The 22967-nt window shown below is 49.6% G+C and overlaps 6 protein-coding genes across 6 annotated transcripts; 2 read left to right on the forward strand and 4 right to left on the reverse strand.

Moving 5' to 3' along the window:
- Window positions 1-7764: 7764 nt before the first annotated feature.
- On the forward strand, window positions 7765-8100 carry KY384_006284 (uncharacterized protein; the record flags this gene model as incomplete). Its single annotated transcript, XM_044814780.1, has 2 exons — window positions 7765-7801; window positions 7856-8100. 2 exons carry the CDS (start codon window positions 7765-7767, stop codon window positions 8098-8100), a joined length of 282 nt encoding a protein of 93 aa, XP_044667880.1.
- An 885-nt stretch (window positions 8101-8985) lies between these two features.
- On the forward strand, window positions 8986-10343 carry KY384_006285 (uncharacterized protein; the record flags this gene model as incomplete). The annotated part of the gene is made up of 2 exons (XM_044814781.1): window positions 8986-9565; window positions 9619-10343. The coding sequence occupies 2 exons, from the start codon at window positions 8986-8988 to the stop codon at window positions 10341-10343; spliced, it is 1305 nt and encodes a 434-aa protein (XP_044667881.1).
- Window positions 10344-11643: 1300 nt separating this feature from the next.
- KY384_006286 (uncharacterized protein) lies at window positions 11644-11990 on the reverse strand (the record flags this gene model as incomplete). The annotated part of the gene is made up of 2 exons (XM_044814782.1): window positions 11644-11843; window positions 11912-11990. The coding sequence occupies 2 exons, from the start codon at window positions 11988-11990 to the stop codon at window positions 11644-11646; spliced, it is 279 nt and encodes a 92-aa protein (XP_044667882.1).
- Window positions 11991-13572: 1582 nt separating this feature from the next.
- KY384_006287 (uncharacterized protein) lies at window positions 13573-16295 on the reverse strand (the record flags this gene model as incomplete). Its single annotated transcript, XM_044814783.1, has 2 exons — window positions 13573-14565; window positions 14688-16295. The coding sequence occupies 2 exons, from the start codon at window positions 16293-16295 to the stop codon at window positions 13573-13575; spliced, it is 2601 nt and encodes an 866-aa protein (XP_044667883.1).
- Window positions 16296-17290: 995 nt separating this feature from the next.
- Window positions 17291-17776, reverse strand: KY384_006288 (uncharacterized protein; the record flags this gene model as incomplete). Its single annotated transcript, XM_044814784.1, has 1 exon — window positions 17291-17776. The coding sequence occupies one exon, from the start codon at window positions 17774-17776 to the stop codon at window positions 17291-17293; it is 486 nt and encodes a 161-aa protein (XP_044667884.1).
- A 1049-nt stretch (window positions 17777-18825) lies between these two features.
- On the reverse strand, window positions 18826-20000 carry KY384_006289 (uncharacterized protein; the record flags this gene model as incomplete). Its single annotated transcript, XM_044814785.1, has 2 exons — window positions 18826-19043; window positions 19847-20000. 2 exons carry the CDS (start codon window positions 19998-20000, stop codon window positions 18826-18828), a joined length of 372 nt encoding a protein of 123 aa, XP_044667885.1.
- Between the last annotated feature and the right edge of the window lie 2967 nt (window positions 20001-22967).

The raw sequence follows: 22967 nt of genomic DNA on the forward strand, positions 1-22967 counted from the left end.
TGCACGAGGCCTTATCATCTTTTTGGAGGCCGAGGGTACTTCGAATAGAGGTAGCTATTGTGGCCGGTGTCAGAAACGGCGCAACAAACCGCTTAAACCAGCTATCATTGTCGTATCGAAGGGCGCATGTATTGCCTTAGCTGATTTGAGCCAGTCATGCACGATATCAACCCTGCGTCAGACATGGTGCGACCGAGGTTCATACCCAATGACTCCTTGCGTGCTTGTTAGCGTACAATCCTACTCAAGTCTTTCCTTCCTACCTACGTCATGAGCTCACGCTTCTTACACCTGCGCCTGGAAGTTCCCCTATGCCTTGCCAAACATCTATCCAATGGCCTGCTATATTGTAAGTACCTTCCAAAGCTGATTCAGAGCATCCTTTCAGCCGGCTCAGCTGGAAGAGCTCGATTGCATACCTGAATTCACCAGTACCAGAAATAAGCTTCAAAGGTTAATATTTGAACAAGACTCTGCATAACGTTTGAAGAACGAGCACAATGATCTGCGACGGGATTATAGCCGGCAATGGCATAATCTTCAAAGCATGTGGGATAAGGATGCTCCGATGATGTCTCCCTATTTGGGGACCATATACAACTTTGTCCTGTAGGTATCGAGCAGAAGCTGAATCAGTTTCATTTGTTGGCTACGATGTCGATCACGGAGCGTCTCATCGAACACGTTTTCACCTCCACAATGTGCATTGCACCCATCGATCTCCACCTCCACTCCACAATTCCCAATCCTCAATTCCATGGTGAAAAAAACTTTTCAATAATTTATCCGCAAGCGATCGACATACACTAACTTACAATCTCCTTTTCTGTCAAGGCAGAGTGCTGCCAGCCAAGCCTTTACGCTGAACGATGCGCTGTGTTGCGACGTCGTGGGTAAGGTAAGGTAAGGTCATCGCGAATCGCGTTCGTGCCGGTCTGGAGCAGACAGTGGGAATTCATTCCCGATTCCCGCCGACTGACCGGTGCAAAGAACGGGCTTTGTCATTCTCGGCAATGCGAACAGGTCGAATGGGCGTCAAAGCTTTGGCGGAGCATCATAGGCGGCATGATTCCCTTCGCCTGTGGCTGGATTTTCCACTGATGCGGCGAGACAATTGCTGGACTTCGCGGGCAATTTGTGCAACAAGCGATCAGAATTTAATTATGTTCCCTTTGTGTAAGGGTAGCGGATAAGCTTCAATGCGGCTTTCGCTGCTCCAACAGCATTAAGGGTAGATAGATTTACTCGTTCGCGTAGAATAGGCAATATCATTATTTTGCTGGCATCCATCTAATGCGTTGTCATTAGATGAAATACCTTCGATACCCACATAGTCTCTATATGAACCTGACCGAACGAGTCCCGTGCGCCAGCTTTATCCCATCCCATCCCATCCCACCCCCACCAGCCGGACGCGTCCGTCCAACTCGATATCCACTCCAATTCCCCCCTCAAAACGCACCCGTCCTATTCCCCCCGACCCCCCACCCCCACCCCCCACCCCTTCCCCCAACGACCCCAAAATCCCATTAGCAGCCCTCACCTCCCTCCCACCTTCCAACACATCCGTAACCTCCACCCTAAAACTCGGCACCATTCCATCCCTCACATACCTCTCCCACCAAGCCCCATCCTTCGCCATATCCGCCAGGGCATCCGCGAGCACGCCCCAGGTCAACGGCTTTGCGCTTGTGCCGCCGAACTCGATGAAAATGGATACCGCGTCGGAGGAGGAGGGGGAGGAATAGTCGTGGTAGGTGTTATGCGGGAGAAGGGCGTCGCGGCCGAAGAGCGCCATGGCGTTGAGCGCGATGGTGAGTTCGTGGGCGATGAAGGTTTTGTAGGTGGCGAGGGGGAAGGATAGTAAGTGGGTGGTGAGTGTGTAGGTGAATTTGCGGGTTGTGGCTGGTGGGGAGGGGGGAGAGGGGCTGAGAGGTAGTTGTTAGTGTTTGTGTTGGATTTTAGGAGGAGAATGAGGGGGGGGGGGGAAGGAGTGGAGGGGGACGGACTTTGGAGTTGGGGTGGCTTGGGGGTTGGCTGCGGAGAAGTCGGGGACAGGGTTCGATAGCGCGAGCAGGATGTGGGAGATGAAGAGGAGGACGAGGCTCGAGGAGATGGTTGGTTTCATGATCGGTGTTGTTGGGCCCGTTGACAGCTTACACTCGACAGGGTGTGCTTCCAGGAGAGTCGTCTTTGTGCGAACAAATCTGTTCTATGGCCGGCTTTCACTACTTATGATACGAGGCTCTGCAGGGACGTCTAGAAATACTGTTCCGCTCACTCGTCTCGCAATGTATGACTTCCGTCAACCTCACGACAAGAATAGAAAGACTGCGATCTGCCTGATTCATTGTTGGGAGTGCCCAGGAAGCAGGCTTCCGCCTTTCTTCATCATCGCAGCGGACTTATGGGAGAGCTGAAAACATAACGTTGGGGTTTGAGTCAATTTGCGGCATTCATAGGCGCACTCAAAGAGTCTTGGGCGAAGCCACCGAAGTGAGACAACATTGTATGCCCTCGCCATCTGTGTCTCTAAGATTATACGCGAAGGACAGAATCACCTTCCATCAGCTAGATGAAGTCATTCCTGAAGTCCGCCCTCGTTTTTCTCGGCGTTCGTGCGATGAACGCAGAACGCGGCTTTCGTGGCGACAACGCCATGGCTGCAAGTAAGAATAAGCCTCAAAGGTTCTCATTGAAGCCGTCCTTGAAACAATCATCAAGATCAGAGGCTGCTTAGGGTTAGAGCTTGACTCTCTATCAACTCAAAATCGTGCATTACGCCTAGGGCTCGTCAGAATCTCAACTTGGAGGATATTCTTTACAAAGCTTTGAGTTCGCCATTTTTTCGAAAGGGAACCAACTCCGACCATGTTAGAATTGCAGCGTAGACTGCTTCGTACGGAGCGGTATGAGACTCGGACGCTGATTAAGAAAGTCCTTGCACAATGAGGTTTCCGTTTTCTTTGTCTGACCTGACAAGTCTTACGGAGTGCGGCTTCCTGCGTTCTCTCGTTAAGGGAAAACAGATACCGAAGTCTGCGATCGACTTATGGAAAGAGTTCCTAGTCTTTCCCAACAGTCAAATAAGTTGAGATGTCCTACGCTGGAGAGTCTAAGTGCAGTAGCCCGTCGCACAAGGACGTCGGCGCAGTCTTCGCAGTAGCCGTACTCATCGTACAGATACTCGCTTTAGTCGAGTAACTGTTTGGTAGTTAACTGAAGCGAGATAGGCGCTGATGTTGCTGGTGCCGATGAGGGGGAATTCCTTGCCCGTAGCGGGGGGAGCAATGATTCACGCTTAGAGGCTCGGGGCGAGGGGAATAGGGACTGCGGTTGGAATATGACCTGCCCGGTGGACTCTGTGCGGACATGAATTGACAGTCGATTGCCAATGCCTGAAGTTGAGATGTGATGGGGGTGAGATGAGATGTGATGGGGGTGAGATGAGATGTGATGGGGGTGAGATGAGATGTGATGGGGGTGAGATGAGATGTGATGGGGGTGAGATGAGATGGAATGGTGATGGCAACAGGTACATAGGCTAGCACGCTGCGACCCGGTTAGTCAGCCCCTCAACTTGACTCTGTCGGCGTACCAACCGGCGAACCAGACTTTGATAGCACCGAAATCGTACAGTAGTCGTGGATGAATGGATAGATGAAGTCGCTGATGATAGAGAGGACGGGAAGGGGGAGGGAGGGGGTGGGGTAAATGATTCCTCCGCGCCCGCTTGTACCTTCCGTATTCGGGCGGAAGATGTGGTGCAGCCGATACCTTACTCTAAGGTACGTACTTCATCACAGACAACCAATTCTTCATTTTGAACTAGCTTTCTCTATTGTCTTATCTTTCGACCACTATCTAGCAGATTCCTACGCCTGCTCGTGCACTTTTAGAATCGTGCAACCCTAACATGCGACGGGTAGTTCTGGTATATCGGGACGGACAGGCTACGATAAGACTGTATTTGTCTGGATCGGTCCGAAAATGGGAACCAAATGGCTGGCATCGTCGTTACCCATTAACGATGGCTCACTGCGGCTCCTGTCTACTCTTGTTGCCAATGATGTCAGATTCAACGGTTCACGTCGGTGGAAATGAGAAGGTGCAGTGAGGAAGATAATGCTTGTCTGGCTGAGTTTTAAGTTCGCGATAAATTATGCTGTCAGTCATATTTAGGCAAGGCGCGTGGCTTCTTCAAGGCTGCTCACACCGATGCTTCTGCGGATGTAACCCACCCATCACGCATACTTGGAGGAGGTGAGATGTATTAACCGAGTAATGCGCATAGCGGCACTGGGTACTCTTGTGTATCAGCTCTACTTTGCAAATGGGTATATATGAAGTCCCAGAGTCAAGAGAGTGGGAGATCGTGTCAGGCTTGACCTGAAAATTGTCATGATATAAGTGAGTCTGTGTATATCGTTGCCAATTAAAAGATCATTATAGATGAAACTTGCTTAACGCCTGTCCATGGATTGGGCGTCAATCCTCACTGGCTCCTTCGATTGCAGCCAGTTCACTCCCACTCCTCTGCATGACGTGGAACAGTTGGACTTTCTGTCATCACTTCATCCGCACCGTCACAGCCTTCGCCTGCCCCACTAATCTAGTCATGATAGTGCTCAACTGCTCCGCTGTGCATTCAACCTCAATCGACGCATGCTGCGTATTCACCCCTGAGGAAAAATCGGGTATGCTGGGAGACAGTGAGCTGCGATGGATAGATATTTCCATTTCTGAGTGCGGCAAGCCATGCTGGATTGGGCTTCCCACTTGTGGACTCTGCCTCCGCGTGTCTGGGGGGGTCGGCAGCTGGTATTGAGTCTGGTGCGGCTGAAGTTTGAAGATTGTCTCTTGCGTTGGGCTGATGTAGTCGGATGAAGAGGAGGGCTGGGTTAATGTGGCCAAGGGATTGACATGACCTGGTATGGTGATTGGTTCTGGAGGTGGATTGTAGCTCCTCCTCTTCACCAAGGCATTAGCGGAAAAGTCATTGAAATTGTCTACGAGTGGTGCAGGTTCGGGAATGGTATGCGTTTGGGGTGATAAACTCGGTTGGATAGGGGGAATTCTGATTTGATTGGAGTGGTCGCGCTATGCGTCGAATAGGGTTCATCGAAGAAGGTGTGATCGCTGAATTCGAATGCCATGGGGCTGTAAAGGCCAATAGAATCGTTCAAGTCATAATTCCATGGTTCTGATGTTGTTGGTGACGATAAGTAGGGTTCACATGGGCTATTCGAGGTGTAAGAAACGATTGATGGGGGCTGTTGGGGTGTAGTGGTATCCGTTTGAGGCGCATCGGGGAGTTGCCTCGACTTAGCGCGCAAGGCTGAAAAGCGATTCTTGAGACTGAGCCTCGTTCTGTCTGGTAGGTGTGTGGATGCTATCTGCGTCCAATTGGTGCCGTGAACTTGCACTCCCTGCAGCAACTTCTCATCCTGCCATCATTGAGTAAGGTGTCACAGAATGCAAAGCAGTACGTTGGTGCCGTACCTCTTCTTTCGTCCAGTCACTGTAATTGATACCAGGGTCCAAGGTCTGACTCCAATGACTTGAGCATTGGTCAGAATTTCTGGTCCCCACAATAGAAGCCACTTGGCTCCACTTCAAACCCGGTGTCTGAACGGCCTCGCTCAATCTCTCGTCTTCGGACTCTGTCCATGAACCTTTGGCTCGGTCACTGGCAAACATGTTGCACCATCGTCTGCGACAGTCCTTGTTTGTTCGATCCGGTACACTCTTGGCAATTTCGCGCCATAGCAATGGCCGTGATTCATGAAGTGCTGTCGTGAGTGTTACCAACAAGTTCGTTCACCATCCTCCTTGATGTGCGGAAAGAGTTTTAGATGAATCGCGTTCATTTGACTGACCTTGACTGACCGCGCCTCGAAGATGTTGGTCCTCCTCTGCGGTCCACTTGCGGCGATCGCGACCCATCTTCTGTCTGGCTGGCGTTGACATCTGGTTGAAGACCTTTGAACCCTTGACGATTGAGACAAACTCATCGAGAATAGACTATCTCGGGCGAAGCATGTCGAGAGCTTATGTTTTTCTTGCCATCAATGTGGGGAAGACTTTGATTCTCCGCGCGTGCCCAAAAGGGCAGGTACAACCTGTCATATCGGTATGCGAGCTATCGCATGTTATGCTTACCGCAAATGGCCACGATAGTCGTCTACCTTGCACGTGTATGGCGACTTGGATTTGCAATCATTCAATCATGGGCAGATTGTCTTGGTTGATGTTGTTGTTCAGATGACGTACCGGCAGCGGCGCCGGAGAATTTTGCCTGACATTCTGCGCTAGACTTAAGAAGTCTTAGTGTGCCAAGGCCTCCCTCTTAAGGTACCTCAAGGTATCTCTGTGGGATCTGCCCCTTAGCACTGGTACATCATCTATCCTTCGACTCAAGGATGTCCCGCTTTTGCTGCCACACGTCATGATCGACTTAATTGGGGGTTCAATACCTATAGCCCAACAAATCGCGCCATCGACTCTCTACCAGTACTCCCGGCTTTGTTCAGAGACGACGCGCCTTACTACCGTGACCTCAATTCCGTCAATGCTTGTTATCGTTTTCTCGCTGGAATCTGTCGTCCATTGAAGCTAGATCAAATCTGGCTCATCTTGTGTCTCGACATGTCATGGAAAGGGTCAGATTGAGCTATATCCGAACCCCTTCGATTGGAAGGCAGAGATTCAAAGCTACAAAGCAATGGCTTGCTTGCAGACGAAAATTAAGCGGTAAAGTCATGATAAGACTACTTTCAAGAGGGAAGAGGGAGTCACACGTATCAGAAGTCTAAGCTGTACCTCTCTATAGCCTGGGATCTGAGTGTCACTATGGAACTCTCTGACCTTGGGCTACTCTATGACTTTGGATGGACAACGAGAATATGCGCAGAATCTTCGGCGTTCGTGGCGCGAGGACACTTCTCGAATCTACAGGCGGAACTCTTGTCATGCTTTGCATTCTGCTTCACGTAATTAGTCAATCCAAAAGTACTGCTGGCGACCACATGCTCTAGTCATGGAAGGTCCCGCAATACTTTTGAAATCTCCCTCCCACTCACAAGTCAAGCTTTTAGGCCGGACCTTAACAGACTTCGACAGTGGTTGATGTCGTCGACAGAGGCTTTGAAGATGCCTTAGAAGCACTCCTCCATCGACTCTTCGATGATTTTTACCAATTGGGCCACAGTCAAGGTAAGAAAGCACTGAACGGGAGACTCGTGTCGAAATCACTCCTAGCCCTTCATCTTCAGCATTGGGAAGCAGATGCAAACGAGAATGGCTGTTTGATCTTTGATCCTTTGAATCTCGAAACGACACCTGTGCTGAAGCCGCACCAGAACGGAAAGAGCGCGAGCAATTACATAGCGGCTTGCGATGCAAGATAGCCTAATCTAGAGTAGCATGGTAACGACGAAAGTCAGCATCAAACCAAAGGAAAGAGTCAATGAATGACAAGCGACGACGTTGAGACGGCTTTTGCTCATTTGCAGATTTCTGAAGAGGAAGAGGAAGAGATGATTTGCTGCAGTGTAGACTCCAAACAAACCAAGGTAATTTCACCTCCCTCCTCTGTCCAGTCACGACTAATTTGGTGATAGGTTTCTGAGATTGATGGTGAGCCATTGAACACAGTGACAACTTGACATGCAGCCTTGCACAGTACCTGAGGATCCGTGAATGATCATGGCCCGATGTTGCAACAAAGAACCTACATGGTTGGTGGCCTGTTGACAGCAGATCATGATGTACGCATTGAAGGTCTTATTTCACAATAATGGTACGTCGATTAAATTCGCTCCTGCATATCACCACATTCCATAAATTCAATTAGTTGCCAAAGAATTCAAGAAGGGACTTCAACTCGAGTTCATTGGGAACAACCGTGGTGCTGCCGAATATCTTGCAAACGTAACGAACGGCGAGAGTCTTCTTGGCAGACAACCTTCCACGTCCTCGCAGGTCAGCGACCAAGCACCTAAGAGGCCGAGAATCGCAATTGCGCTGGCTTATCTGACTACTGGGGAACTTCGAGAGGTGTCGGTCAATCCACCTAAAGTACCTGGTGAGGATAGCTGAAGGCAAACAAATCCGCAAGAGGGTGCGAAGTACGAGAAGGCAGCTGCGATCGACGGACGATGAAGCAGGGGAAGGACCCAACAAAAAGCACGTTCAACGGATCGTCACACCAGGTGAGCGTGTCATGGGCTTCATCTCATTTGCTGGAGAAAGACTTTTGATTTGGCTTAGCTTTACACACAGAACATTTTATCATATGGAGTTTCGATTGGATGCTGAACATTTCCTTCCACAGCACTAGCAATAACTCTTGTCCCCTTCAACAGGCCATGACCATCACCACTACCGTCGCTGAAATGATCGAAGCAATTATGCGCGCCGTCCAGGGCTTCCAATTGCTCGAGATTTAGATTTGCGATGGTGAGCTCGCGCTGTTTTGCCTTTCCTCCATTTTCTCTGTGCTGATCGCCACCTGCCAGGCTGATGTATCTGCAACGGTCCTAATGCTCAAGCACATCTTTCTATCGCCTAAAGGGAAGCCTGCCTTCTCATCGCGTACCACCTTCGACAATGTTGTACCATCCTCTGGGATAGGCAGCTGAAGTATGATGATGTCACTTGTCACCAATGCCTGGTGATGGAGTGAATAAAGACCTGAATCACAACACTTCACTTTCCCCGCATTCATCGGTCGCAATTTTCGACACTCTCCAACTTTCTTTCGTCCACCTCTTCCACTTCATCGTTCATCATATCACCTTCATTTGAGGAGCTGGTGTCAGTCTCTTATTTCCTGCATTGTCTGCGTCGATCTCACCGCTCCACCAGTAGCGCCTGCTGAGTCCATTATCCGCCTTCATTTTCACCTCATCTCTATCAATCACCAAAACCCTGATCATTCGAAGTTTTTCTAGCATGTCATAAACCTTCTCGTAGTCTCACAAGATGTCGGTAAGAGTGATAGTCATTGACCCACAGGGCGACGTCCATCTTCACCTTTACGTACAAGAGCTCATCAAAAATGACGCGGGAACCTTCAAAAGAACCATTGATGAGCTTCTCTTCCAGGTCTCAAAGGCTACGATGATGCGTTACTCTTCTAGAGTCAAGGATGCGCTCCGAACCAACTCCAACGACATCTATGCGGCCTCAAGCAAAGGTGTTGAGATCTTGCTTCGCATACTTCACGGGCAAAACCCAACGGTGGGAGTCGATATCTCAGGTGTCTGGCATGCCATCGTCTTTCGCACCGAGAACTATTTCTCTCCTACCATACTCAATGATTGGTATGCTGGATGGTACAAATTGCAGCCTATCGAACAGAATTTTCGCGAATGGATTCGCACTAAGCCTGAGGACCAGAACTGGAACCCGCGATGTTTCCTCTTCCCATCCTGGCATCTCAATGACGCTGTTGCATTCCTCGAAGTAACCCATTTCTTGGTCTACAACGTGGCACGCTATATCTCTGAGGAGCGACCTATTAAGGCGCAGGACAAGTATCGTTTGGATAATCAGGTCATTCGTGAGTACCCATTGTGTTTCGAAATCATGTAAAATGACTTACCAGGTATTCAGAGCAGTTAAACGCCGCGCGTGGCAGGCTCAGAAGTATCGCATTCAATATCCTCTTCAACCCAATGGAAAGAATCCTCGCTACCAAAAAATCCTGCTGCGAGAGTGCAGCAGGAGACTACCACCGAGCCCTCGTTGAGACAGGATCTTGGCCATGGGAAAGACTTGGCAACAGTACACCTATGAACACACTATTGAAGCAATTGGGGGATTTCAGCTATCAGGCTTTGGGGGAGACTTGCGGGAGATGTCGTCTGGACTATGAAGATGTCGTCGAAGCCTGTATCCATGAGACTAATATTTACTTCGACGGCCTGTGTCTAGATTGCATGGACGCATCGAACCCAAAGACCGAGAGCTCTGACAGAGATTACTGGAAGCACAGTACCATGAGCAAGGGGGAGTTCCTAACCGGATGTCGCGTCAAGTTGCATGGGGAGGCTACATGGTACCACTCGTTCATGGGGCGACGAGAAGATTTTGACAGACTGCGCCAAGAGGCAAAGACCGAAAATGCGAGAGAACTGGGGCAAGGAAGTCAGACTCAACCTCGTCGGAATCGAAAAGAAAACACCCAACCTAATCGCAGGGCAAAGTATCAGCATGGCGGGACTGAATACCGCGACAAGGGCGAGCCTAAATGGCATTTGAAGAAAAAAGACACTGAGAAAAGCAAGAGCGATGAATCATATGCGCGTATCATGGCGGCGTGCGGTCTATCAGCTTGAGGAAGGAGTGGTGCTCGCTTTGCCCCTACAATGAGCAAGCTTGAGCGGTATATGGCTTTGCGATGGAATAAAGCGCAAAGAAGAGGACGTCATATTATAAATACGCTGCATGTCGAACCCAAGGAGGATGTTGCTGTTACCAATACGCTACACAGACTTCAACGTTGATAGTCACAAATGAAATCTTGCTCACGCATGCTCTCCCTTTCCCTTTCCCTTTCCCCATGCCTCTCTAAGTTCACACCCACCTTCCTAACCCTCATAAAGACTCCAGTGAACGCCTCCTCCCCACTTTCCGCTCCTTTTTCTACCTTCCACCCCTTTCCCCCTTTCCCCCTTTCCCCTTCCCCCTTCCCCCTTCCCCCTTCCCCCCTCCCCCCCTTCCTCAAAGGCACCTACACCAACCTCCTATTCAAGCGAGACTTCACCCTCTCCCTCCCCCTCCCTATCCTCCTCCATCGATACCCATCGATACCGAACGCGTCGTAACCATCATAGACATCCTCTTCCTCGCTCTGTGCCTGCACATCCGCAACTTCCGACAGCTCCGCGCCTCCCTCTGCGTCAATGGCCTACCAGTGATCCCCCATCCCACTTTTGTGGTAAACCAACATCCTGCCCCTCCTGAGTCAAAAAATCTCACAACTTCTCTATGAACTCCCAGTTCTGTGGGGGAGGGAGGGGGATGGGGTTCTGAAGACAGGGCTGAGGGGTGGGGGTAGTGGGCTTGCTCGTGGCGGCTCGAAGACTCGTCATCCATGACTGCACGCACTTCCTGAATGATGCTATTAGCTTGGGTGTGCTCAGGGCGAGAATTTAATTGGGGGTGGAGGGGGTGGAGACGGAGGTGGGAGAGGATGGGCTTTGTGGTGGAATTAGGGGTGGGTATGGTGGGTATGGTGGATAGGGATGTTTCTATGTATCACGGCACGGAATGCGCTCAGGGAGAGATTGAGGGAATTGTCTACGGGGGAAAAGGGTAAGCGGGGGGAAAAGGATAGATTTCAAGTGAGTTGGTAAATGAGTGTATTGTGGTCAGTTCTGCTAGCTACATCAGGGTATAGCTCTTGCTATCTGTTGTTATCCCTTTCCCCTTGCCACCACCATCATGTAAGGGGTATGATCCATCCCTACATGCATGCATGCTCGTTCCGTCTCAACACCCTATCAGATGATCATCCATACGCCTCGCTTGAAATATCTCAATCCATATCGCTGTCGAGGAAGTGTCTTGTCGCTGTCAGTCACCCTCCGTGCCGACAACTGGTTGGAATAACTCACATCACAACATGCAACCTCCCTAACAATCAGGTTGTCCACACCCATAGCAGTTATCACGTGCGACGCGCTGTTCATCATCTGTCAAAGGACGATCGCCACCGGTATGGATGATGGACCATTCGATCAGGCAGAAGGAGATGTCGAGGGTCTGGCGCTTGAGGGTGTCCTTGTTGGCGGTCGCGGGGATCGCGTCACCGGCGTCGCGGGTGGCGAGGTTGGCTGGAAGTGTCAGTATGTTACTCGATTAGTGTGGATGGGATGGAGTTGGAAGGGCGGTTGGTGCTGACCATTGTCGATGGGTGTGGCCCCAGCGAGCGTCAAGAGGAGCCCGAGAGGGAGGACGGTGGCGAGGTAGTTGAATTTCATGATTGTGGATTTCGAGGTTTGCTTTGAGGTGGTGTTTGTGGTATATTGTATGACTTGTGGGTCGTGTTTGGTGGTAGGAGTTGCAAGATGCAGTGGATGATGAGGGAGAGTTAGGAGGAAGTTAGGTAGGTGGATGAGGAAGGAAGTTTATGAAAGAAAGGGCGTGGAAAAGGAGCAGGAAATGAAGGCGAGATTGCGAAGAGTGAAGTGTTGAATGCTATCACATGTGTGTTACGGGAAAGTATCTCATCCCAATCAGGGCAATGCTTGCAGCCTGCTTTAGAGTGAATGACCCTGCTGCCAGGTGGCAAAGGTCATGCAGAGATCGACCTTCATATTCCACGTGATGAGGCTCGTGATTCACTCAGTCTTCGACCCGTGATCTGTCTCTGGCAATGGCTTTGATTTTTGAGGTATGTTGATATTTGGTGGCAATGATCAGTGCAAGTGTGGGTTGTGGTGTAGGAGCTGCAACGTACCTTGCGCTCATTCTGGTGGTGTGGATTAGCCAAGCAAATACGATAAAATTGATTCTCGGAGTCTGTTTGTAGAGTGGTTTGGAGGACCACGACATGGTATGACATGAGCGCAGTCAGTCATCTTCCCAATCATCGTCGCCGTGCCAAACTCCTCCGCCATACGCACCCATCCTCCCGCCGCGCGAATCTTTCATCTTCCAGGTAGCTTCTGAGGTCAGCTGAATGGTCACTGCACGAGATGAATGGGATGAGAAGGGATAAGGAGAGAGGATATAAGAGTGCATAAGTTGTTATGGATGAGAGTTGGGAGGGCAAAAACCTACATACCTTCGCCACAAATCAATCCTCACACCGTTACAAGAGCAAGATAAAGCTCTGCAGAAAATGCGCGCGACCATCTTCGCAGCTTCTGTAATGTGGGCTCTTTAGGCAGGTGCGACTGATCAAGCATCATACAGGCCCCGCGACCCCTTCCCAATCCCCTTTCCCGTAGCAGCAACAGCATCAGTAGGATATACGGGGCAAGCGTATAGGAACGTGGACGAAGCCGCTGCGCTGGCTGAGTGTGACGCTGCTTGTAGAGAGAGTTGTACTGCTTGGGAGGATGAGGGGGATTGGTTGGAGGATTGTGTGTGTTAGATGGGATGGGAGGAGGGTAGAGGTGGTACCCGGCATGAAAGAAGGGGCGCGGGCAAAGATAATAGGAGGAGGGAGGGGAAATGAGAAGGCGACGACAGATACAGGGCGTCATATCATATTCTTTCGGTAGACCCATAAGATCATTTACACTCCTGACCTATCGCCTTTCCTTCCTCGTTATATAGTATATGCCATTGGTGATAACGGTGCATCTCATTCATTTCGAAGCTCACAAGTGCCGGAAGCGAGGTCGAAAATGAAGTTAGCTAACTTGAGAGCAGTAGATGGTGGGCTTTAGTCGATAGAAGATCCGAACAGTCCAAGCCCTGGTCTATGTTTTCGGGTTTAAATCTGCGTTTGGTTTGCATGAGACCCCGGCACTGCACTCACTGGATTCGAAAGTGGCCCTGTCAGGCTCTCTTAGTATTTTCGATGTGTCTGTGGTCATACTTGTACCTTCGATACTACTCATCATCTGATTCCTTTTTCGGGTGGTCCCCTGCCTCCTCCTCTGTCTCCTCCTCGGCCTTCTCCTCGGCCTCCTCTTCGAATTGCTCCTCGGACTGCTTCTCTGCCAACCCTACGGGCACCTGATCTATATTCGTCCTTCCGGTATTCGAAGTCACCACCATGCAATCGCGGTGGATTCCCTTTCCCAGGGCGCCGCAGGTGAAGTCAAGAACTTCTTCTTTGTCGTTCAGACCATTGAAATGGAAGGCACTGACAGTTCCTTCGTCGATATTTCCATCATTCATCAAGCGTTTGTCATAATCATAATGTTTGTGCCTCACCATACCCCTGATCACGCAAGCGAGGCAGTTCGTAAACGCAGAAAGAAATATGTTGTGGGTTCCATCAGATTGGAGAAGCCATTGGAGGTAGAGTACATAAGGATCACCAACGTAGAGATGACAGCCTTTGTCTTGGCGGCTTGCAGAACGCATATCTGCATCTCTTGCGGTGTACCCCAAGATAAAATGCTTTTGTGGAACGATGACTTCTCGGAGCATCCTTTGGATTCGTTCAACCTCTGGTCGCTTGTAGGTAATTTGGAGACGTTTCGAGTCCATCATTGGTTGATGTAGTGTGTTGTCATCAAGCAGACAAGCAAACGTCTGACACCATGCACCGCACTCTGCTTGATGGGTGACGGCGTTGAAAGTTTTCATCATATGCTCCAGGCCAACTTTTGCCCATTGTTCGTTGGCATGCACGCTAGGACAGTGCATCTTGTATGCGATTTCCAATTGCGAGATCTTTTCGGTCTCCTTAAGCAAGAGCCTTCTATGGATGGCGCCAGATGCTTGCGGCAGCCATGGCTTCTGATATTGTTGATTTGAGACTTGTATCTCCTTACTGGACCAGACAGAATCATAAGGATTGTCAAGTAAATCGATTAATCTTCTGTATTGTTGATGGTTGCTCGCGAGGTATCCTCTGAAATAATCATTTGCGATCTTCAGTAATATCTCCAACAAGCCTCAACTGAAAGAAATTGGGATAGAGATGGAAAAATGTCTTTTTCGAAACACAGGGGAAAGAATCGTTAACAGTAAATGAGGTTGAACCACCGATGGACTCTTGAGGTGTCACCGTAATTGGAAAGCACATACCGGACAATTTGAAGCCTCAAGGCCGTATCAAGCTCGCTAGATGGGTTTTCAATGCCAGCGCGATACACGCAAATACCTCGACCTGACTCAGCGGGAACTCCAATAACATGGTCTGCTATCTCAAGAAGTTGGCCAGTAAAGATAGCTTGGACCATTTGTACGGGACTTGTCCGATTCTTATACTTACTCGAATCCGTCGGAGAGTTAAAGAGCAGATTGCGGAGGTGAACCAGACCAAGACTAGACGGTGTGACCTCCTCATCAATATCGGACGACGCCAGAACCCGGACGAAGATGCTTATGGCGCCAAGGACTGACATCTTACACTCCCCACCCTGACAAAACGTCGAATTTGAATGCATGCAGGTAGGTGCCAGGTATAACATTTCTTTTAGCTCGTCGTCATCAGCTAGAGATGTGTCGAAAGGGCATTGCCTAAGCTCTGGTAACATCTTCAGGACATGATGAGGCATATCCCTGCTCTGTTTTGTCCCAAACGTTTGTGGAAGTGCCTCGGATAAGGTGGTAACTGTTTCGAAAAGGGGGTAATACCTTTCAGCGATTGAATTACCTGACCCTATGCGTTGAACCAAGGGGAGTAAGAAAGGTGACCACTTTTCAGATAGCCAGAAAGCAAGACTCTCGCCAAAAGCGTCTTGCAAGACCGTGTCCCAGGACGAGCGTAAACACACATTCATTATGACGTTACCATTACGTTCGATCTGCACTAGCTTATGATTGACTGGTGAAAGCGTCAATTTTTGGGTCATCGCGAAGTCTTCAATGTCATTTGCGTCACGTATGAATGTCAATTGTGGGAAGTCGCTGTGTCTTTTCTGAGACCTGTGCAGGACTGTACGGCCGGTGCCAAAGATAGAAATATCGAGGCAGAGGAACTGCTCTGCAAAGGCTGCAAGCAACGAACAATCAGCATTGCCGCAGAAAACAAGACTTTCGGTAGATCCACGGTGTACTAGAGTTGCCTCCAGCAATGCCTCAGCAAACGTTTCTGGGTCCATTTGCCGTCGACTGGCGTTCCAGACCGAATCCAAGGTCGTGAAACAAAATCCATGCAGTACGCGACTAAAGTGTGAGCCAATCAGTATCCCTGAACATATGTCGACAAGGAGCTTCCACTGTAGGATAGATGGCGTGAAGCCTTCCGGAGACTTTAGCCTGAGGCACATTTCCCGCAGAACACGAGCGACATACGCAGAATCAAAGGTCGTTAGCAAAGCCGAGCAAAGGGTGATAAAGGACAATCCCTCCTCAGTATCCGAGAAATCGGTGATGATTTGCTTGACACCAAAACCGAACCATAACACATCCTGACATAACCCGTATCTCTTTAGTGCTCGGATAGCCCTGTGCATTTCTTCCTGTACGTGAGGTGCAAGGCGGAATATCGAGCCTAAGGTTCTGCCCATCTGCACCGTAAGCGCGTCAACGCCAGCTCTAGAGAACCTGGCCAGGGCTGCGACCGAAAAATTGACAGACGAGTTGGAAAGAGCGACCCAATCCACCTGACCCTGCTGAGAGAAGGAGGGTGACGGTTGAGTCAGTTGGCCAGACATCATCAAGACGGTCGATTTTCCGATACTTCAGAGGTTCTGTATACGGATTGAGCACTGTTTGAGCTAGTCCAATGATGATTTACGTGGTCTATGCAGCTGATTTGTCGTGCAATCCGTAGGCGATGAGAGCAAGAAGGACGGCCTATATCGATCTAGAAATACCACACACGTGACCAAACAGCTAAATGAAGAAGGCCGATGGACCCAAACAGCCAAAAAGCTATCTTATCAGGCCTGTGCAAACGAGTTGGTAGATATCGTAGTCATCTCGAGACTCAGCTCAGCCTCGTGGGTAGCTTATGTTTTCCACACTCAATCCCCAGCATTCGGATACAGGCTTAGTCCATCTGAGTAAGTCCGTCTTGGTATTGAACATGACATCATCGCAGCGGTAGAATTGCATCCTATTAGTCCGGCATGTGCATACATACTTCCGTAGTCACAGAGTGTTCTCTGCTCGATCTCGCTACCTCGATCGCGATCTATGCTACCTGTTGGCAGCAATGCAGAGGAAAGAGTGTCTGCATAGAAGCTTGCCCGAAGAACACAGGCACTAAATTCGATGAGCACCTTATTACTAGATGAATATTGCTGAATCGTGTAATGAAAAAGATGGATAAGTACTGATGCCAATGACAAGGCCTAAAAGCCTTGATCCTCTGCGTCCGCCAACATATGCTAGTCGATAGCAAAGTCTTACTAAAGAAACGTGTAGGAGAAGCAAGCTAGCAGACGCTGCCAGCAAGGACTTGGTGCCAACCAAAAGAAATATAGCTGTATTTGATTCTGACACCTAGCAGTAATCCTCAAGCCATTCTTTCCTCACCGCCATCGTCGGCCCGTCCACGTCAAAAGCAATTGCATATTCCCGCATACCATCAGTATTCAAATAAATGAGAGTCACCACCACCAATGCAATCAATAGTGCAAACACCTGCATCCTCTGCAAAGTTCCGAACCTCAATCTCTACCCACACCTCATTTCACCCTCCTCCCTACTCCGTCTTCACCCCCTCCTTCACCACCACCTTCGCGTCCTCCTTGACATCACCCTTCATCTCCACCTTCTCCTTCTTATACACATAGCCCAAGACTACCCCGATGAGGACCAACAACACTAGCGGTTTGGTGAGGATCAAGTACGCGGCGTAAAGGCCCAGTCCCATAGAAAACCACATCGTGGCCAAGAGGAGATGAAGAGCGATGTCTCCAGCGGAGCCGATGACTTTAGCCAAAATCGGCAACATAATCAAGGCAAGGACATAGTATTCGGCGCCTTTGGCGGTCTTTGGACAATAGCGGTCGCGGAGATGTTCGAGGTCGTCGAGGAAATTTTTCACTTCTTGAGGCAGTGATTCGTCTTGTTTTTGGGCGGGTTGGAGGGGTGCAGACTTTTCGTTTGCAGCATATTCTTGAACGGACTGTTGATGCACTGGCTGCTGAGTCGCCGCAGACTGGGATTGGTCCGTAGTAGCAGACATGGTGGTGAAAGTTATCGAGTCTGGCAAGGATGAAAAGCGGACGGACGTCGATAGGCTTTCAGTTGCTGGATTGAGGTTAGAAGATTGTTGTCCAGAAGGTATGAGGTGGAAAACTTGTGTAGGATGGTTGGCTTTTTATACCCCGAGAGATAACATCAGTCTGCTACGTGTCACGAATAGGTCTTTGTTCCCGCGCGTGTCGTGGCTCATTGTTCGACCGTACAACACGACCACGTCACACAACAACACGACACTCGCCGCACGACGTCACGTATCAAATCAGCAAAACACACACGCAGCACGACGAGTGTTTAGCATCTTCTTCCGCTAAACCTTACAAGCAATTACAATATCGGCAAGGCAGCGATCTTCAGAGGAAATGCTTTCAATGCCATTCTATATCTACCCCTCGACCCGCGCCTCGTCCAAGGAAACCATTATTCTCAAGTGCAATTCGTGTCCTTCTCCATCCTTCCCCCTCCCCCTCACCTCCCTAACCCCCTCCTCCCTACCCCTACCCCTCCACCCCCCAAAAGAAACCCACAAACCCCTCCCATCCCCCATCAACAATCGGGCCTAGTACCCCACCAACCGCAGACTGCAACGGCTTAAGAATACAAACGCTCACAAACGTAAGAAAGGCGCCAAAGCACATGAAGAAGAGGCCTAAAACGAGGAAATGGTCTATGTCTTTCTTGAGTTCGGCGAGGTCTTCTTTTTGCTTGTGGGCGGCTTGTTCGTGATCTTGTGTGGACATGGGGAAGGGAGGAGGGTTGGGGGTGGGGGTGGACATCGTAGGACGCTGGTGAGTGAGGGGGAGTCTGATTGAGGTAGTAGATTGGGGGGAGTTGTGGGTGTGGAGATGGGTGATAAGTAGTAGTAAAAGCAGCAAAGTCGTTATGAAGGAGCTGGTAATATATACACATATTGCAAGGGGCAAGGGAACGGAACAATGGCATTGTTAGGTTTGCCAAATAGGTTTCATTGTTCGGTACTGTGTTTATTTCACACTTGTCCATCACATGACCGTTTTGCAAACATTTCCATTGTCATTGTTCTCCATCCGTCGTCACAGACTCCTCGTGATCTCCCAGCTCGCAATCCTCATTTCTCATTCCCTCCACATCCTGATCGATGGCTACTTCCAACTCGACACGCTTGTCATTATCATCCAGACCGGCAATTTGCGAATGAAAACTATGGGTAGCCTGAGGTGATATAGAGTCGTCTTTGACACCGGAGAAACACTGCCGAGGCAGAGAGGAAGCTGGTCGTATTATTCATACCCTGGATTCTTTTTCGTGACAAGTAAAGCCTGATGATCGGGAAGTTGCATCCCTAGCGCCCAGTTCGGATGCTGATCGTTATTGAAGGCCAGTAGGAGCGTAGTAAAGCGGCGATAATGGCCTTGGACGAATTCTCCATGGCGAGATTTCCGTGTAAACGCCACTAGACAATAAGTTCTCATTGTAGACTCCCATCATTGCTTGCCCTCAACCACTTCTTCGAATCAAAATACCCGTTCGCCAAGGGGAGCTGAAGTTCGAAGAGGGTTGAAATCCATTTGGATTGAAATTCCATCTCATAGTTTCCGTCCAAACAGCCTACCAATTGATCTAACGCGCCGCGGAAGTAGTTCTTGCACCTAGTAGAGGCGAGTGTTGCCGCATTGTAATCGGGGGCCGCTGAGTCTGCAAACAGTCGGAATGCTCTTAGTTCAAGGAGTCCATAGTCAGCGCAAAGAAGGAAGATCCGTTCGAGGATGTACCTCCTTGCTGCTTGACTCGCCTGAAGCCGTCCGAATGTGGGTTGCGTTGACTAGGATCGGAGCTCCGGAAGTAAGCTCGAATCCAGGTTCTTCACTTATATATATATATCTATTAACAGGTGGTCGTGGGAGGAACGTCAGATGGATTACTTGACCAGCATTTTCGTCTTCTTTCTTCTCTGCTTGACTAGCATCCTCGTCTGCCCTTTTCACAGCTTCGCCATTATTTTCTCCCTAAGCTGCAGGCTACTATAGCGGACTTAAGTTGGTAGCCGTACCTCCTGACCAACCTTCCAGCTAACCAGTTTCAGTGTTTTGTTCCTCTAACTCGTCGAGTAATAGGAATTCCGGGTTAACTTCTTTCTGCTTGCGACTAAGTAGCTTTGGGCCGACGTCTACTTTGCCTAGTGCATGAACGAAGCAGCAATCTGACACAAGTGTCCCTGTACGCCGCATTTCTGGCAGTTTCTTATCTCCTTGCCGTGACAGTCTTTGACCATGTGTCCTGTAAGAAAACATCGAAGTTGAGCGTGGGGTCCTCTAAGCTGACGACCGACCATCGTTGAAGGACTTCGTGATCAGTCTCTCTGAATCTGAATTATGAACCGACGTGTGTGGTTTTTCCTCTGCCAACGCAGATACTGGGCCCTCACGGCATCCAATGCATTTGCTGCTATCGATGATCGAGGCTTGTCACCCACAAGCTCTCTACTTAGTCGTGAAGGCAAAGGTGTTCCTGCTGAAGTTCAAAGCTTGCCGACGGCCAATCGATCAGAGCTTGGAGTTCTGCTTTCAGCTGTTCTCGTACAGCTGGATCCTTCTCTCTCATAAACGATGGACCGCGATATCACCGGCGTGTAGGTCATTTTGGCCTCCTTGTGCCGGAATTAAGGTATGAAGCGTTTGCTGCTCCAATTGCTCACCACTAGCCTCTTTCTTTTCCTCATGAAGAATCTCTTCATCTTATTTATTTATAGCTTTTTTCTCTTCTTCTTCGTGCTGTACCGCGGTATCACCCGCTAATAAATCTGTGGATCTCCTTGGGGCGGGCTTGGAGTACGTACTCTCTCCGGTAAATTCCGCGCATCCACAAGCTGAGTGCTCAAATCTTGTGTGTAATTGAAGTTTTCTCAAAGGAATTTCTATCACAAAATACCAAAGCTCCCAACTTGGAATTCTTGAGACGCGATAGGTGGTCAGTATATAAGTGGAATCTTCCTAGTAGCATTTATGGGTTCCTCACTAGCTGCTTCGCTCATCTCGGTCGATCGCCCGTCCTCTGAATCCTGTTCACTTCCTTGTGGGCTCGTGCCAGGTTTAGGGAACTTGTGGTAATCATCTCCCTGGCCTGGCTCACTTGAAGCTTCGCGATCTAGCTCTTGTTCCTTCTCGTGAGCGCTGGATGCTTCCAGTAAGCATCGTTTGTCCGTGCATGTATCGCTCGACGCGTTTCGAAGGCGAGAAGCATTCGAAGATTGCCAATGCTTCGACGGCGATAGGATTGTAGGCTTTAAGCAAAGCATTCGAAACGTCGGCGAGGTACGCTGTGCTGGGGTAACAGATCCTTAGCTCTTTTCCGGCTGAAAAGATCCCCACGCTGGCTGTGAGTTTCACCTATCTTTGGTGAAGAAGAAAGGAAGTATGGCTCGCCGGGTCGGACAGCCGCACATAAATCGATTATCTAGATCTACGGTTCCTCTCGTACTAAGATTGATGTGGTTGCCGGCGCCAACGTGATTGGTCCCAGGATTGACGTTGTTGGTAGCACCGATGATATTTCCGGTATTGATGTGGTTGCCAGACCCGCCATTGCGACGCAGTCTATTGTACCCCCTCCTCGGACGACGTTGCCACAACAGCCACTCACACTTGGCCAGTATTAGGAGCATGAGAACACCCACAGCGGCTGCAGCCATTGTTGAATAGGGATTAGCGGCGATGTACCCGAAATCGTCTAGCTCTGAAAGTTCATGTAGGGTGGACCACCACGCATCCTGATGGCCTTTCAGCTTTTCGAATTCTGCGTCCGTCTCCTTCTTCGCTTTCACAGGACACAGCGGCCTCAGTCGTCTCTGACAGTCCGAGCCCTTCAAGGCACCACTTCCATGCTCACGCTCGATAGCAAGGATCCATCTCCCCCTTACTGCATGGAAGAAGGGCTCTGGTATCTAGGTCGTCGGGTTGAACACGCCCCACCACATCCGTCATAGTGCTTTTCCTTATGGTCGTGTGGTCAATGTATTGAGATCTTAGGTAGGGTAGGACCTCTTTTGAAGAAGTTTCCAGAAGCAGATGTTGCGGCTGAATGATCGCATGAGCTGCTGAACTTCTGATGATCCCAGAGCTGGTCTGCAGCTGCCGCGAGGGTTTGAAGCTCCCAAAGTAACCACGGTTTTATATCAAGAAAGCCTCGATCGCGTCCGCCTCACCGCTTTTGTTTTCCTCGAGCTTTGCTTGGAAAGTCAACATCGCTGAATGTACTCTTCGAGTCCCCGCGTTCTCAACTTCCGCTACATACGACTTTGCTCAAATGACGGAATTTAAGGAAAGAAAGCGTGTCGACCTCAAAGTCCGAAGACGCTTCCTCAATTAGGACGGCTATTGAGCCCGTCGATTCTCCGATATATTGTCGTATGTATTCTCCGCCGAGGCTGTTACTTGTCGCGATAATGATTCGTGTTTCACTGACGACCTTATTTCTTGACTCGGTCCACATATGAGAGAAATTGCGAGAACATATCGACTTTCACGGGATCTACATTCTTCGCAGCTTCGACGCTGCTCGTGTATATCTCCATGAGTGTAATCCTCTAGTGAGGTAAAATTACGACCTGGATGTTCCGTGAGCTCAGCATCTGTTGAGGGAGTTCCCAAAGCGCGAGTTTTGCGAAATCTGAGCGATCAAGGGTTCAAGACCAGAGGCGACTGCATGGTCCACCTCCACATCGACGGTAGATCGGTGAAGGCTAACGAGGTATGGTCGATGTATATATATTTATTCACAGAGGCCCAACCTTGGAATGTGGTCGAACATCTTCGAGGTAGTTGGGCCTCTGGAGGAGCAAGGAAAGTAGGGGGGAGGAGCTGCCTTATATCTTGAAGGCGAAGTGTGTAAGCAGCCATTCTATTCGCTGTCCCTGACCGTCACGAGGACAAGTGTGACCAGAAGAGTGTTCATTTGGTGACGTGTTTACTGTATCATGCTGATTTCAGGTGTTGTGTGAATCCCGAGGTGTGAAAACTGAGAGTGGAACATGTGGTATCTTCTAGGACTTTTGACAGAGGATAATAGCTGAAGAAGTGTCAAAGTGCCATCCATCAAGCTTCGATGCTCGGTACACTCGCCGAGGGCTAGCGTTATACCGCGCATGTCTATGTCTTCGTCTTCGGTTTGGGTAGGGGTGGGGGCTTTAATGCTCTGCG

The sequence above is a fragment of the Bacidia gigantensis genome (assembly GCF_019456465.1).
Source record: "Bacidia gigantensis strain McMullin 20006 chromosome Unknown contig_249, whole genome shotgun sequence".
In the NCBI taxonomy this organism is placed as follows: domain Eukaryota; kingdom Fungi; phylum Ascomycota; class Lecanoromycetes; order Lecanorales; family Ramalinaceae; genus Bacidia; species Bacidia gigantensis.